Source organism: Branchiostoma floridae, chromosome 8, assembly GCF_000003815.2.
Source record: "Branchiostoma floridae strain S238N-H82 chromosome 8, Bfl_VNyyK, whole genome shotgun sequence".
Classification (NCBI taxonomy): Eukaryota; Metazoa; Chordata; class Leptocardii; order Amphioxiformes; family Branchiostomatidae; genus Branchiostoma; species Branchiostoma floridae.
In genome coordinates, this window is record NC_049986.1 from 25,316,105 (window position 1) to 25,333,113 (window position 17,009).

Below are 17,009 nucleotides of genomic sequence, written 5' to 3' on the forward strand. Positions count from 1 at the left end.
TTTTTTACAGGCGATTTTGTACCTTAATTATCCCCCCATCCGGGGTGTCAGGGTGCAGAGACGGTTGATTCCTTAAGTAACCCGCCCACCCTGTTTTCCGTGTACAAGAGGTTTGTGTTTTAAATTAACCAGTCCCCCCTGTGTTGAAGGGGGTTGTTTCTTTAATTACCCCCCCACCCTCTGTTCCAGGAGGTTGTGGTCCTTACTTACCCCCCAACGCTGTGTTCCGTGTTGCAGGCGGTTGTGTCCGGACATCTCATTTTTCCAGCAGGCGACGGACCACCCGTGCGAGCGGCTGGTAAACGCGGACAGCGGGATTGAAACGCTGCGGAAACGTGTGGAGCACACAATACTGAAGGCAGTGAATATCGGAAGAACCGGCTGGGCATTACCGTCACAAACGTGAGTTTCACATACAGTTACAGGTACAGGTGTAGGTACAGGCACAGGTACACGTGGAGCACATGATACTGAAGGCAGCAAACGTCGGGAAGAACCGACTGGGCATTACCGTCAAACATGAGTCGTGTTCTCCGACCTGTGTGCCTGAACAAGATTTATAGGAACATGTGCAGGAACAGGTACATTGATTTACGTAGAGGTACAGGTACATGATTCAGGTACAGGTACAGGTACAGGTACATGATTCAGGTACAGGTACAGGTACAGGTACAGGTACAGGTACATGGTTCAGGTACAGGTACAGGTACAGGTACAGGTACAGGTACATGGTTCAGGTACAGGTACAGGTACAGGTACAGGTACAGGTACAGGTACAGGTACAGGTACATGATTCAGGTACAGGTACAGGTACATGAGTTTAGGTATGGGTCTGGACCTGTCCCTGTACCTAAGTTTGATCAATTATCATGAATTTGTACGTAAATATGTACTTATATGTACTGTCCAACTGTTGTTTTTAATAATAAATTGTAAAATTTGTATAGAGATTTCATTTAGAAAATTGAATCTAAAACAAATGGTGTGATGACCGTGAATGTTTGTTCCAGAGCACATGACGGAAAGTTGCAGTGGGAGAATATGAGACGTTACCTGAGGGACAGGAGGCACACTGGGAGGTCGTGGAGAGAGTTCTGTTCCTGTACGCTAAACTCAACCCCGGGCAGGGATACGTGCAGGTCAGGCTTGTTTGTTTGTTTGTTTGTTTGTTTGTTTGTTTGTTACCTGAGGGACAGGAGGCTCACTGGGAGGTCGTGGAGAGAGTTCTGTTCCTGTACGCTAAACTCAACCCCGGGCAGGGATACGTGCAGGTTGTTTGTTTGTTTATTTGTTTGTTCTAAACTCAGCCCCAGTCAGAAGTATGTAAAGGCCCTAGGCTTGTTTTTTGTTAGTTTTACAGTTGAAGTAGTAACAAGCTTATATTAAATAAGTGATGCAATAAAACTAATTTCTTTTTTACTAGAGACTTTGTTTTGTAGCTTTCATGTCAGTTATTTTAGCTTCAGTCCAGTTTTGTAGGTTCAGTCCAATTTTGTAGGTTCAGTCCAGTTTTGTAGCTTCATAATTTGCTGTTTTCTGCAGGGGCCGCTGTACTACGTCTTTGCTTCGGATCCCAACAAGGAGTGGCAAGGTACGACTTATCAAGATGGTTTGTTTCTTATTCAGGTTAGAAACTGTAACTCCCAAGGTACGGCTTATCAAGTCTTATTCAGGTTAGAAACTGTAACTCCCAAGGTACGGCTTATCAAGTCTTATTCAGGTTAGAAACTGTAACTCCCAAGGTACGGCTTATCAAGTCTTATTCAGGTTAGAAACTGTAACTCCCAAGGTACGGCTTATCAAGTCTTATTCAGGTTAGAAACTGTAACTCCAAAGGTACGACTTATCAAGTCTTATTCAGGTTAGAAACTGTAACTCCCAAGGTACGGCTTATCAAGTCTTATTCAGGTTAGAAACTGTAACTCCCAAGGTATGGCTTATCAAGTCTTATTCAGGTTAGAAACTGTAACTCCCAAGGTATGGCTTATCAAGTCTTATTCAGGTTAGAAACTGTAACTCCCAATGTACGACTTATCAAGTCTTATTCAGGTTAGAAACTGTAACTCCCAAGGTACGGCTTATCAAGTCTTATTCAGGTTAGAAACTGTAACTCCCAAGGTACGGCTTATCAAGTCTTATTCAGGTTAGAAACTGTAACTCCCAAGGTACGGCTTATCAAGATGTTTCTTATTCAGGTTAGAAACTGTAACTCCCAAGGTACGGCTTATCAAGTCTTATTCAGGTTAGAGACTGTAACTCCCAAGGTACGGCTTATCAAGTCTTATTCAGGTTAGAAACTGTAACTCCCAAGGTACGACTTATCAAGTCTTAGTCAGGTTAGAAACTGTAACTCCCAAGGTACGACTTATCAAGATGGTTTGTTTCTTATTCAGGTTAGAAACTGTAACTCCCAAGGTACGACTTATCAAGTCTTATTCAGGTTAGAAACTGTGACTCCCAAGGTACGACTTATCAAGTCTTATTCAGGTTAGAAACTGTAACTCCCAAGGTACGACTTATCAAGATGGTTTGTTTCTTATTCAGGTTAGAAACTGTAACTCCCAGGCTAAGCCGTAGCGCGTCTTATTCAGGTTAGAAACTGTAACTCCCAAGGTACGGCTTATCAAGTCTTATTCAGGTTAGAAACTGTAACTTCCAAGGTACGGCTTATCAAGTCTTATTCAGGTTAGAAACTGTAACTCCCAAGGTACGGCTTATACATGTGTTACTCCGGTATGAGCCGGTCACTGCCAAGGCATGGCTAGTCAAGTCTTATTCAGGTTAGAACCGGTGAGTCGCAAGGTTCGACTTATCAAGATGGATTGTGTCTTATTCAGGTTAGAAACTGTAACTCGCAAGGTACGGCTTATCAAGTCTTATTCAGGTTAGAAACTGTAACTCCCAAGGTACGGCTTATCAAGTCTTATTCAGGTTAGAAACTGTAACTCCCAAGGTACGGCTTATCAAGTCTTATTCAGGTTAGAAACTGTAACTCCCAAGGTACGGCTTATCAAGTCTTATTCAGGTTAGAAACTGTAACTCCCAAGGTACGACTTATCAAGTCTTATTCAGGTTAGAAACTGTAACTCCCAAGGTACGACTTATCAAGTCTTATTCAGGTTAGAAACTGTAACTCCCAAGGTACGACTTATCAAGTCTTATTCAGGTTAGAAACTGTAACTCCCAAGGTATGGCTTATCAAGTCTTATTCAGGTTAGAAACTGTAACTCCCAAGGTATGGCTTATCAAGTCTTATTCAGGTTAGAAACTGTAACTCCCAAGGTACGGCTTATCAAGTCTTATTCAGGTTAGAAACTGTAACTCCCAAGGTACGGCTTATCAAGATGGTTTGTTACTTATCATGGCTAGTTAGTTAGGCCATGGTGAATCTAATCGATCAGGAAGGTTAACAAATAACTCAAGACACAGAGTATGTTATACTGCAAACAATATATTTTCCATTTTTGTTCTTTCACATCTTAAGCTTTGACTTGTAAATACATAGCATCTGTCTTCTCTGTCATCTTTCCATGTTTTATCCATCCAACCTGATGTTGTTTGTTTGTTTAGAGCATGCGGAGGCCAACACCTTCTTCTGTTTCACCATCCTGATGTTTGTTTGTATGTTTGTTTGTTTAGAGCACGCAGAGGCCGACACCTTCTTCTGTTTCACCAACCTGATGTTGTTGTTTGTTTGTTTGTTTGTTTAGAGCATGCGGAGGCCGACACCTTCTTCTGTTTCACCAACCTGATGTTTGTTTGTTTGACAAGTTTGACAAGTTTTATTACAGATGCACGGCATCGCAGCAGTAGCTGAATTGCGCCGTCATTTACAATTATGTACATTAAAACCAGCCATGATAAAATCTCTTCGTTATCTTACAATCTTAAAAGGAATTACCACCATTTTAGAATTGTACCCATACTATTGAAGGGAACTCGTCGTTCCGTGAGGATATAAAAATAACGAAACAAAGGGTCGTCGTACAACAATATAGTTACATACAATCAAGTGTCTTATCAATGCAGTGTATCATACATTAGGATTAGTGCTCAGTTCGGGGGTAGTCACTTGTTCAGTAAGTTCACAAGATATGGTATAGGCGAGTTCTTGTATCTGTCCGTACGGCATAGTGGCATGTCCAGTTTCTCTGAGCTGCGAGTGGAACGTCCAGTCACGTGCTGTCTGGATGGAGGGAGCCAGTCCCGGAACTCTGACCGTAGTAACGACTCCGCGAAAGTGGCGCAGATATACTGATTCGTCGGTCAGCTAGTGTGCTGAGGTCTAGTGTTGAAAGTGCTGAAGCATAGTCAGTGTTAGTGATTTCCGAGAATGATTTTACATGCTCTTTTTTGGATTTTCTCAAGTTTTGCTGCCTGGTCCTTGGATATTGACGAGTGCCACACAGGTACCGCGTACTCAAGGTGGGGTCTCACATACGACATTTATACCGACTTAAGGTCAGCGAGAGATACACCAAAACGCTTGAGCCGACGAAGCATGTACAATCTCCTGTTTGTTTAGAACATGCGGAGGCCGACACCTTCTTCTGTTTCACCAACCTGATGTTTGTTTGTTTGTTTGTTTGTTTAGAACATGCGGAGGCCAACACGTTCTTCTGTTTCACTAACCTGATGTTGTTGTTTGTTTGTTTGTTTAGAACATGCGGAGGCCGACACCTTCTTCTGTTTCACCAACCTGATGTTTGTTTGTTTGTTTGTTTAGAACATGCGGAGGCCAACACGTTCTTCTGTTTCACTAACCTGATGTTGTTGTTTGTTTGTTTGTTTGTTTAGAACATGCGGAGGCCAACACGTTCTTCTGTTTCACCAACCTGATGTTGTTTGTTTGTTTGTTTGTTTGTTTGTTTGTTCAGAGCATGCGGAGGCCGACACGTTCTTCTGTTTCACCAACCTGATGTTGTTGTTTGTTTGTTTGTTTGTTTAGAGCATGCGGAGGCCGACACATTCTTCTGTTTCATCAACCTGATGTTGTTGTTTGTTTGTTTAGAGCACGCGGAGGCCGACACGTTCTTCTGTTTCACCAACCTGATGTTGTTTGTTTGTTTGTTTGTTTGTTTAGAGCACGCGGAGGCCGACACATTCTTCTGTTTCATCAACCTGATGTTGTTGTTTGTTTGTTTGTTTGTTTAGAGCATGCGGAGGCCGACACGTTCTTCTGTTTCACCAACCTGATGTTTGTTTGTTTGTTTGTTTGTTTAGAGCACGCGGAGGCCGACACGTTCTTCTGTTTCACCAACCTGATGTTGTTTGTTTGTATGTTTGTTTGTTTGTTTAGAGCACGCGGAGGCCGACACGTTCTTCTGTTTCACCAACCTGATGTTGTTTGTTTGTTTGTTTGTTTGTTTAGAGCATGCGGAGGCCGAAACGTTCTTCTGTTTCACCAACCTGATGTCTGAGATCAGGGACAACTTTATCAAGATGCTGGACGACTCGGCCTCGGGTATCGGCTCCTCCATGCAGAACGTCTTAACTCTTCTTAAGAAACACGACCAGCAACTCTGGAGATGTCTGGTAAGGAACTCAGACGTCTAAAACCTGCTACAGCTTCTTAAACCTGCTACAGCTTCTTAAACCTGCTACAGTTTCTTAATTCCATACAGAACGTCTTAACTCTTCTGAAGAAACACGACCAGCAACTCTGGAGATGTCTGGTAAGGAAGTCAGACGTCTTAAACCTGAATACAGCTTCTTAAACCTGCATGCTACAGCTTCTTGAAGCTGCTACAGTTTCTTAATTCTGTACAGAACATTTTAACACGACCAGCAACTCTGGAGATGTCTAGTAAGGAACTCAGACATCTTGAATCTGCTACAGCGTCTTGAACCTCTTGCTTACTTGCTTCTTACAGCTTCTTGAACCTTAGAGCAGCTGCAGCTTCTTAATTCCGTACATAATGTCTTAACTCTGCTGAAGAAATTTATAAGATGTGGATATGGCTTCAGGTTTCATAAGTTTGGATTTGGGTCATTCAGAGGTATATGATCCTGTAACAGCAGAATTCCGACATGGTACAATTTCTACACATCAAGGATTGCCACGTGTATCACAGCTTTACCTGTTCAAATGGCTGATGTTGTTTGTTTGTTTGTTTGTTTGTTTGTTTGTGCAGGAGGACTGAGGTGTCAGACCGCAGTTTTACCTCTTCAGATGGCTGATGTTGTTTGTTTGTTTGTTTGTTTGTTACCTGAGGGACAGGAGGCTCACTGGGAGGTGGTGGAGAGAGTTCTGTTCCTGTACGCTAAACTCAACCCCGGGCAGGGATACGTGCAGGTTAGGCTTGTTTGTTTGTTTGTTTGTTTGTTTGTTTGTTACCTGAGGGACAGGAGGCGCACTGGGAGGTCGTGGAGAGAGTTCTGTTCCTGTACGCTAAACTCAACCCTGGGCAGGGATACGTGCAGGTCAGGCTTGTTTGTTTGTTTGTTTGTGCTAAACTCGGCCCCAGTCAGGGGTATGTGAAGGCCAAGGCTTGTTTTTTGTTAGTTTCACAGTTGAAGTAGTAACAAGCTTATATTAAATAAGTGATGCAATAAAACTTATTTCTTTTTTAATAGAGACTTTGTTTTGTAGTTTTCATGTCAGTTTTTTTAGCTTCAGCCCAGTTTTGTAGCTTCAAGCCATTTTTGTAGGTTTAGCCCATTTTTGTAACTTCAGGATTTGCTGTTTCCTACAGGGGATGAACGAGATCATCGGGCCGCTGTACTACGTCTTTGCTTCAGATCCCAACAAGGAGTGGCAAGGTACGACTTATCAAGATGGCTTGTTTCTTCTTCAGGTTAAAAACTGTAACGCCCAAGGTACGACTTATCAAGATGGTTTGTTACCTATCATGGCTAGTTAGTTAGGCCATGTTGAATCTAATCGATCAGGAAGGTTGAACAAATGACTTGAGACACAGAGTATGGTATAATTCTTTTACTGGTAAATACATAGCGTCTGTGTTCTCTGTCATCTTTCCATGTTTTATCTATCTAGCCTAACATTGTTTGTTTGTTTGTTTGTTTAGAACATGCGGAGGCCGACACGTTCTTCTGTTTCACCAACCTGATGTTTGTTTGTTTGTTTGTTTGTTTGTTTGTTTAGAACATGCGGAGGCCAACACGTTCTTCTGTTTCACTAACCTGATGTTGTTTGTTTGTTTGTTTGTTTGTTTAGAGCACGCGGAGGCTGACACTTTCTTCTGTTTCACCAACCTGATGTTGTTTGTTTGTTTGTTTGTTTGTTTGTTCAGAGCATGCGGAGGCCGACACCTTCTTCTGTTTCACCCACCTGATGTCTGAGATCAGGGACAACTTTATCAAGATGCTGGACGACTCGGCCTCGGGCATCGGCTCCTCCATGCAGAACGTCTTAACTCTTCTTCAGAAGCACGACCAGCAACTCTGGAGATGTCTGGTAAGGAACACAGACGTCTTAAACCTGCTACAGCTTCTTAAACCTGCATGCTACAACTTCTTAAAGCTGCTACAGTTTCTTAATTCTGTACAGAACATTTTAACACGACCAGCAACTCTGGAGATGTCTAGTAAGGAACTCAGACATCTTGAATCTGCTACAGCATCTTGAACCTCTTGCTTACTTGCTTCTTACAGCTTCTTGCACCTTAGAGCAGCTGCAGCTTCTTAATTCCGTACATAATGTCTTAACTCTGCTGAAGAAACACATTACAAGATGTGGATATGGCCAGCTTCAGGTTTTTCATAAGTTCGGAATTGGGTCATTCAGAGGTATATGATCCTGTGACAGGAGAATTCCTACATGGTACAATTTCTACATGTCAAGGATTGCCACGTGTATCACAGCTTTACCTGTTCAAATGGCTAATGTTGTTTTTGTTTGTTTGTTTGTTTGTGCAGGAGGACCGAGGTGTCAGGCCGCAGTTTTACCTCTTCAGATGGCTGACCTTACTGCTGTCCCAGGAGTTCAAAATGCCAGGTAAGGGATGGCAGACTTCACCCCTTACCCATTTTACTTTGTGACCCTTCCACACACACACACGCACACACAGTCACACACACACAAACACACACATACACACACACACAAACACACATACACACACAATCACACACACAGTCACACACACAGTCACACACACAGTCATACACACACCCACTGTCACATACATACACACTGTCAGACACACACACAGTAATACACACACACTCACAATCACACACTGTTATACAGTCAAACCTGTATTAGCGGCCACCTTTGCATAACGGCCACCTGCCCATAGTGGCCACTTTTTGTCGGTCCCTTGGATTCGTAATGATTAAGAAATAGGCTTTAAATAGCGGCCACCTGTCCAACGCTGCCACGGCCACACGATTTCCGGTCCCGCAGGTACAAAAACACTGCCGATTACGACCATGCGGATAGCTGATCTATATTTCGGCACGCGTTCGGCCGTATTGTCACCCTATGCCGGATTTAAAACCTCTTTGATTTAGTTTCAAAACAAAACTTCGTAAACTGGCGCTACCCATACCCAACGACAAACGAGGTCATATAAGGTCAACAGACGACACCACTATTACGGAGGTAAATTGTGTTAAAGTTACGTTCTAATACACTATCGCTTAGGTTAATTTACATCACAAAACTTTCTAGATACATTGTTACAAAGACAAAATGATATGAACTTCAGACTATGGTGGATTTTATTCTTACATTTATTAAGAGATAATTCTAAAATAACGAGACTAACTTGTGAGTACACGTAGTGGTGCGCATATTTGTATCCAATTAATTAACGATTTTCTAAGAAATTGAGACAAACGCAAAACAAAACGAAATGACATGAGTGATGTCCATAGAGTTTATTTTGTTCAGTTTGCGGTGGATTGATTGAACTACGTCCACGATCTATACTATTAAAAAGCCCATGACTTCTTCGCGGCGGTGGGTACGAGCATTGTTTTGGTCCCAGCGATGGCTTCCGGGTGACGGATGACAAACCGGATGTTGCCGGTCGCGCAAGGAATTGTGGGAATGGGCGAATCTGATGTGTGAACACGAGCGGGAACACACGAACCGCCAAGTATCAAAGGATACAAGACAAAAGATCAAAGAAATATGACGATACCGGTCTCTTTAGACAAAATCAACTGTAGAGCATTTAAAACTTTTTATAGCTTTTGTTTTCTTAATACATATAGACTGTAAAAATCATTGCAGTACATGTACAGTACTGTATTATGTGAATAAAGATCAGTGGATACTAAAACCATGTGTAACTTATTGCTTGTGGTCAATTAATTAGCATATTCTCTATAGTGGCCACCTCTCTATAGTGGCCAATTTTGACCAGTCCCTTGAGTGGCCGCTATAGACAGGTTTGACTGTACACACATACACACACACACACTGTTATACACACATACACACACTGTCAGACACACAGTCATACACACACTCACAATCACACACACACACACACACACACACATACACACACACACACATATACACACACACACTGTCAGACACACACAGATAGACACAGATCTGCAGGCATTTTTTGTCAACAATACTCCACTTTGGACTAAAGTAGCAGCACAGAAATATTGTATCTGATATGAAACTGTTGCCTTACAATGGATAAAACTCAGCTTTGTAAAGGTCATTCTGCTCAGATGTTCTTTTTTCTATTTCTTCAGATGTGATCCGAGTCTGGGACTCGCTGTTCGCAGATCGGCGGAGGTTCGACTTTTTGTACTGTGTGTGCTGTGCCATGATCATGTAAGTCTCCATGTGCATTCTGCATTGCTGAGTGTAAAGTACAGGGTTGGACAAGTCCACTAGCCCGATTGTCCAGGGCAAGTGAAAGTGCCCATCGGGCAAGTGCATGTCCGATCGGGCAAGTAAGATTTTTCCCTGAGGGAGATTTTTATATATTTGTGGCTTATCACAGTCATGGCATCAAGGCTCAAGCATCGGTCAACACAGAAAAATAGAGCCAAGGATAAAGGAATTCCATTGCTGGAAGTGAAAATATTAACTGTGCTAAATGTTACTTTAATTGCGGGCAAGTGAAAAGTTAGTTCGGGCAAGGAAATCTTTTATGTACTTGCCCGATAGGACAAGTGAATTTTCAAAAACTTGTTAAACCCTGAAGTAGAGTGGACTCCTTCCTCCAGCTGCCCCCAGCCAGTGCAACAGTGATCGTTGCTGCATTGATGCTCAAACTTCTGTACTCTAAGGTAGCATTGATGCTGACTGCCACAGTAATTTAACAGTAATGACAGTCGCTGTACTTAGGAACTAGTGTGATACATCATGATGAATGGCCATCACATTAACTAGCGCAGTCGTCTGTCAGTAAGACATGGATGACTGCAGTGTGAAAGATGCCAGTTAGCTTTAAGCTTAGAAATGAACTCCACTGTACATCACACATGTTCATTGGTAAGTGGCTTGGGTTAAATTCGAGGCGTTCCTGTTGTGCATTCCTCAATCCACCCGGGTGTTTATATGTTTACTTATTTATTTATATATTTATTCATTGTTTCAGCTGCATCCGTAGCCGGATTCTGGAAGGGGATTTCTCCGACACCATGAGGACACTACAGGTGAGAGGACAGGTGTAAACAAACAAACAAACAAAGGTACAGAAATTGAACAGGTGAAATGCCTATAGTTCCCAGTCTGCCAGTGTACTACTACTGCTATACTGTCAGTCAGAGTTGATGTAGTTGTAGTATTAGTAGAAGTAGTGCAAAATGACTAGCTGTACTTTCTGTCTACTATCATTTTGTTGCGACCTGTACTGAACCCAGTGGGTATACATGTGTACTAAATTCATTCATTTATTCATTCATTCATTAACTATATGTATAATAACCCATTTTCTGTGAAGTTTTGATATTAGTTGTTCATTTGTCAATTATTATGTATTGATTACAATCGATTATCTGGTTGTCAATCACCAGACTGAGTGTGGCTCTTTGTTCTCCACAGGACTAGGAGATCCGTACTGTCTTGTTATTTTATGGAAGTTGATAGTTTATCTCAAACTGCCCCTTTTATGATCAAGAGAGAAAAGAGCTCTTAAAAGAAGCCACCAAATTTTATCCTAATACCTCTACGTTTACAGACAAAAAGAAAACTACTCTCCTTTTAACTTCGCAAAACCCACACATTACAGAAAAAGTGGGATCTTTCATCTTCCACTGTCACAGAAAAAGAAGTCGAACCCAATAAGTTACATCTTTAACTAGTTTAAGTTAGACTAGAGTAGTCACTTAGTATACTGTCATTTTTGTCACTTGCAATTAGCCCTCGTGCAAGAATTTGCAATAAAACTCTATCAAGTTTACATAACATTTGTTTACCTACAAAACTACCCAGATGGAGACATCTACGTCATGTTATTTGTTTACACGATGTTTGTTTACACGATGTTTGTTTACTTGATGTTTGTTTACCCACAGAACTACCCAGATGGAGACATCCACGTTGTGTTGTTTGTTTGTTTACACAATGTTTGTTTACACAATGTTTGTTTACACGATGTTTGTTTACCTCCAGAACTACCCAGATGGAGACATCCACGTTGTCTTGAGGAAAGCTGTGGAGATCTGTCCGTCTTGAGACATGCTGCATCTTAGACACACGTCTTAGACACGTTCCCTGCAGACACGCCCCTTTCTTAGCCCCTCTTGATATCTCCCTTTTCTAAGACATGTTCCTTGGACCTTCAGTCTTTGAGACATGGCTTCTTATACCAGAAAGTTTCTGCCATCTTTATCACTGTAAAACCTTCTACATTTAAGACTCCTTCCCATGTCATTGAGGCTCCTTACCGTGTCATCTTCAGTTCACCAGCAATGTCCCAGATTACCAACCTGGTTTGCGTCTGTTTGCCTTTTAAGTTTTATCATCTTCAAACATTTTTATCATTCTTTTATCTGAACAGCAGAAGCTGTGGGATTTTGGAAGTTTTTTTAGGTCCGAATAAAGTGGATAGATTTAATGATACAATATCAGCCTCCGGCATCTGACTATATTTTCTGTAACTGTTTGTACTAAGGTACAGACCTTCCCCTCATTTTAATGTCAGATAGCAGTTGTTCTTGCAGCTGGATATGATTTTGGAAAGTTTCAGGTAACTTCCACTATCTTTTGCCATTGACACTGAGTAGACTTGTTGAGAGCCAGTTTTATGTCAAGAACGTCTTTTGCTCTTGCTATTCCAGTTCAGTGTTACTTGTTCATCCTATAAGCAACAAATTGGCTTTTTAAAAACAATCTCAGGCCTGGTTAGTGCCGAAAAACTGGAGGTTTTTCCCTTTTCTTTGTAACAAAATACCTGTAAACTACATCGAGAAGTATCCAGTGTTTCTCAGTGTTTATGTAACATTCTACATTTGCCACATTTTGCCACTTTCTGTAGACCAAGCATGCCTGTATCAAGTTACATTAAGCACTGTATCAGATAAATTTAAGTAACATTTTCTTATTTTCTCAATGACTTAATTTGGTAATACCTCCATTATGAATTTGCTGATTACAATAATCTCTATGCTGTATCAGTTATTCAGACTATGTAGGAATCCTTCACTGCACAAATTCTGCAAGCAATATTTTAAAGGGAAGTTTTTAATCACCATATTGAAAGCGAAAATTAAAGTTAAATGGGATTTTTGCCTGTGCTGCCTGTATCAAACTAGCTTGTACATGTGGCAGATTTATTTACAAACAACAATCTTGGTAATTTAAGGAGTTTCTTATACATTGATGTTTTTGTAGAAAACTGAAGAAAATTATCCTGAAGGAAACAAGTTTTGATAAGATGTGGAAAGTTAGCAATCAGCTCAGATCAACCATTTTTAGCGTGTAAAATGGCCAGTTTGTCTTGAAATTGTACAGGTAGAATTGATTTATTTTAACTTCAGCTTAATGTTGTTTCTGATCTTGCTTTTCATTTTAATTTTATTTGAGATTCTGCTCTATTTAGTTACACCTGTATACTGTATCTTTCTATATGGAGGATATTTTACGATATTATTCACCTGTACAGGAAATGATGAAGGTCATGAGATATGACAATAAATGAAGGAAACTGTACGTGGTCTGAAGTGTGGTGTTTTTCCTTTAAGACAGTTCTGAGACTCTTGAGGTTTTTTTTTTAAACGTGAAGGAAATGTTTCATCACCCGTTGGATAAAAGAGGCTGTATGGATAAGGAAATCAACTCCAGTCATGAACCTAGATGGGGGGGGGGGGGGTCAGTAGTCAGTCCCATCAATAATAATCCCATGTGGGCAGGAATACATGCCAATAAAGATCAATAATGATAACAATACTATTATTATTGTTGTTACTATTTGAAACAAGCCAGTCGCGAGAGAGCGGGCTTGGGCTCGGGGTTCCTCCTCAGCCACTGCCTGTACCCGCTGCAGTAGTAGTAGTAGTAGTAGTAGTAGTAGTAGTACTATAATTGTTATTGTTACTATTTGAAACAATCCAGTCGTGAGAGGGCGGGCTTGGGCTCGGGGTTCTTCCTCAGCCATTGCCTGTACCCGCCGAACCCGGAGTTGAGCTGCATGGAGTAATCCAGCGACAGCACGCCTTCCTGGAACGGCTCCCCGCACTTCACGTTCCGGAACCAGCGCATGGTGTCCGGGGTCATGCCTGGGGGGACGACATGAAAATTAGACATCCAGGTAATATTAGATACTCCAAAGAGCAGTTACTTAAGGATCCTTAAGCAACTGGATATGATATTGGAAACGGTCAGAAGTTTCAGACAACCATCCGGTGTCTTTCGTTAGTGTCACTGGACAAATCTTGTTGGAGAGTTTTTGCATACTGATTCATAATCAAAATATAGTAAAATAAGCATGTTCTCCAACTAGATCTCTTTTGCATATCAATTCACACACTGGATATAAAAACTCTCTCCAACGAAATTTCTCCAGTGTCACTGACGAACGACAACGGGTGGTTGCCTGAAACGTCTGACCACTTCCAAAACCATGTCCAGTTGCTTGCGTAGCTGCGTAAACGTGCAAGACTCTGTATCTTCTACAAGTTCCATCATGGAATGGTGACCATCAGCTCTAAGAACCTACCTGCACTTAGCCAACCCGGACGTCAGACAAGACAGTCTCACCCCTTCTGCGAATATATATACTACAATATTCCTCTAGGCAGAACACAGTATAGACAGAAGTCCTTTTTTCCACGAACTGTGTCTGAGTGGAACCTGCTTCCTGCAGAGGTGGTGACTGCCCCATCCTTGGAATCCTTCAGGGATAATCTACACTAACACTTACAGTAGACCCCCAAGACATAACATTACTTGAAACTACAACAGACATCCTCCTGTACCAGCACCTCTTTTAAGTGTGGCAGAAACATCAACAAGATGATGGTGGCCACCTGAACATTAAGAAGAAAAAAAGAAGGAGCTGCTTGTTGGCGTACCTGGTGCTGTCTGCTCGGAGGATTCTCCGTCCCGGCTCGCCCTGTCCACCGGAGCGGAGGCCGTGGAGTGGCAGGAGGCGCAGGCAGACGTGAACCCGTCCACGATCCCATTGGCTCGCTCCAGGTAACCGAGGTAGGGACGGCCCTCTGAAAATCACAAACAAACATCATAGTTCATACTCGAACAAAGTCTTTTTCGTTTCACAACCGTCTTTTAATTCTTCCGTAGACGTTTCGGCGACTATTTGTCGTCTTCATCAGTACAGAATGAAACAAACAAAAAAACATTATCGGTGCGGTTTTATGTTTTCTGTACTGTATGTTGTCTCTGGGTGTTCAAAGTTTGACTGATTGTTACCACGTTTTGTCCTGTATCTGTTATCTACATGTATGTTTGTGGGCCCCCTTGGAAATCAACTATACACTGTTGTAGGGGCTACCCATTTGTTTCAAGATGAAATAAAATGTGAACTAGACAGAGTCAGTGCAATCCGAACTTAAACTATTGTATTGTGACGTAATTACTTGACATGGAATGTTCTCGACAGATAGTCGCCGAAACGTCTACGGAAGAATTCAAAGAAGGTTGTGAAACGAAGAAGACTTTATTCGATTGATCTACAAACGTGATGAAACTATTTACGGAGACATCATACTGTAGGTAGCGTGCGTTGTCTTGGGTGGTTATAATAGCGGCTCTGGAACGAGAGGTTATGAGTTTGATTCCGGCTGTGTGGCTCACCCCGCTATGCGCTATCTACTCGAACGGGTTGCAGTTCGCTGTCGAAAGGATCCAACGGAATTTTCTTGATACAATGAACCTGTAAATACTGCACTTTTTTTGCTGGCGTTTTCGTATTTTTTTTGTGGAATGATGGGACATGTAATAATAACTATGCAATTTTCAACATACCCCCCTCCAAAAAAAATTACGCAAACGCCCACAAAAGGGCCACAAAAGACGTGCCTTTGTCAAACATTCTTTTTTAAACTCACAACTTCAAACAGATCTCAACAGCCGTCAGAAACCCGTTCAAAACCCTCCGTCGAGGGCAGCAACGGATATCAGGCCTTTCAACTTTCTACAAAACCTCTGGGGTAGACGTACTTGGTAGGAGCCTGAGTTCCCTGACGCTCGGGTTGGTCCACGTCTCGGTCGGCCTGCGGCCCTGCTCGTAGTACATCTCTGGCGTGAGGTCGGGATCGTTCCCCCACTGCAGCGTCATGGGCACCAGGCGCCGCCAGGGGTCCGCGGCAGGCACGTCCTTGTGGTACATGAAGGTTCCGAACACCCACCCTGATAGAAAAAATAATAATTTGTTATTGTTATTGGGTTATCGGGTGGGCCAACTACTCTCTCTTGGCAGCAAGGGGCTGAATTGCGAGGAGATTACAATAGACTGCGCTATATCGCAAGTGTCTGGAGCGAACTGCCATTCGGCGCCACTCATGTGACCTCAATACGACAGTAATTGCCCCAGGTACGGCCATGGGTCTGTGGGGTTGAACCACTCACACCGGGAAGGACCACTGTTCTTTTCGATAATTGTGGTGGGTTCTTTGACGTGCTCGAGTTGTGGCTCTCCTCAAACACGGGACCTCCATTAAACGTCGTATCCGAGGGACTGGAATCGAGTCATCAGACTTGTCATGCTTTTTTTGGTTCACATAGGTCGTGCGATCGTCGTACGAATTTATGCCATAGGATTTTCAAGCAGGCCGTGACAGAACCAACCACTGACATGGATCACAAACAGCATTTTGTGTACCAAGACAGTTGAATTTTGCAGAAGACGTACATTTTTGTCCTCCAAAATGCTCAAAGTTAGCGATCGTACGACGACGCCCTAGGGTGCGGTCGCATACCTCGTACAATCACAAACTGAGGGCGTTCTTGGGAAAACTGTTCCGATGTCGCGCAAAAGTCTTGGTACTGAAAATATCGTCTTGTACCCTTGTCTGCGGTTGGCTCTGTCACAGCGGCCTTGAAAATCTTTCGACATCGAAATCGTAAGACGATCTAGCACGAATGTGACCTCGCCGTTATGATGTAGGCTCAGGCCGAGGCAGGAAGATGAAGCCGAAGGAACTTGACAGGCGTCTTCCCCAAATCTCGGGCGGGAGCTGCTATCTGATAGAGGACATCATGATCATCTCTGTGTCCTGTACATTCTTTTGTTGATAAATAAAATAAAAAGATAAAAATTTCACAGTAGCAACCTAAGGAAGATAAGACGTCACCTATCTCTGACCGCGGGTCCCTGACCATGACGTCCACCTGAATGAGTCGGAGCGGGTACGGGTCGGGCCCCCGGTCACGCGCACTCATGGTCTGCTCCAGGATCCGGGCGGCTTCCGAGCTGGACGCAGTCGGCGGGATGGGCGGGTCGGGCACGCCGATCGCTGCCTGCCATACCTTTTATCAATCAACCAAAGAAATTAATCAACATTATAAGTCAGCCATAACAGGTCTGAATCATTGCTGGTACATTCCATAGAAGCTTTCACAAACTGGTACATGGTTGATTTGAAGTCACCAGTATACGTAATCTCCA

General features: G+C 42.6%; 2 protein-coding genes across 2 annotated transcripts in view; one reads left to right on the top strand and one right to left on the bottom strand.

The window, feature by feature from the left end:
- The window catches only part of LOC118422047 (TBC1 domain family member 13-like), a 25,877-nt gene extending 12,786 nt beyond the window's left edge, over nucleotides 1–13,091 (top strand). Inside the window, exons 3-10 of the mRNA XM_035829552.1 lie at nucleotides 238–402; nucleotides 1,019–1,139; nucleotides 6,696–6,762; nucleotides 7,254–7,417; nucleotides 7,879–7,957; nucleotides 9,685–9,766; nucleotides 10,539–10,596; nucleotides 11,555–13,091. Of these exons, the coding sequence (XP_035685445.1) occupies nucleotides 238–402; nucleotides 1,019–1,139; nucleotides 6,696–6,762; nucleotides 7,254–7,417; nucleotides 7,879–7,957; nucleotides 9,685–9,766; nucleotides 10,539–10,596; nucleotides 11,555–11,617 (799 nt within the window). The 3' untranslated portion in view covers nucleotides 11,618–13,091. The remainder of the gene's footprint in view (nucleotides 1–237; nucleotides 403–1,018; nucleotides 1,140–6,695; nucleotides 6,763–7,253; nucleotides 7,418–7,878; nucleotides 7,958–9,684; nucleotides 9,767–10,538; nucleotides 10,597–11,554) is intronic.
- Nucleotides 12,872–17,009, bottom strand: part of LOC118421395 — a 6,453-nt gene continuing 2,315 nt past the window's right edge. Inside the window, exons 3-6 of the mRNA XM_035828658.1 lie at nucleotides 16,696–16,870; nucleotides 15,563–15,751; nucleotides 14,455–14,601; nucleotides 12,872–13,659 (exon numbers count right to left, since the gene is read on the bottom strand). Of these exons, the coding sequence (XP_035684551.1) occupies nucleotides 13,478–13,659; nucleotides 14,455–14,601; nucleotides 15,563–15,751; nucleotides 16,696–16,870 (693 nt within the window). The 3' untranslated portion in view covers nucleotides 12,872–13,477. The remainder of the gene's footprint in view (nucleotides 13,660–14,454; nucleotides 14,602–15,562; nucleotides 15,752–16,695; nucleotides 16,871–17,009) is intronic.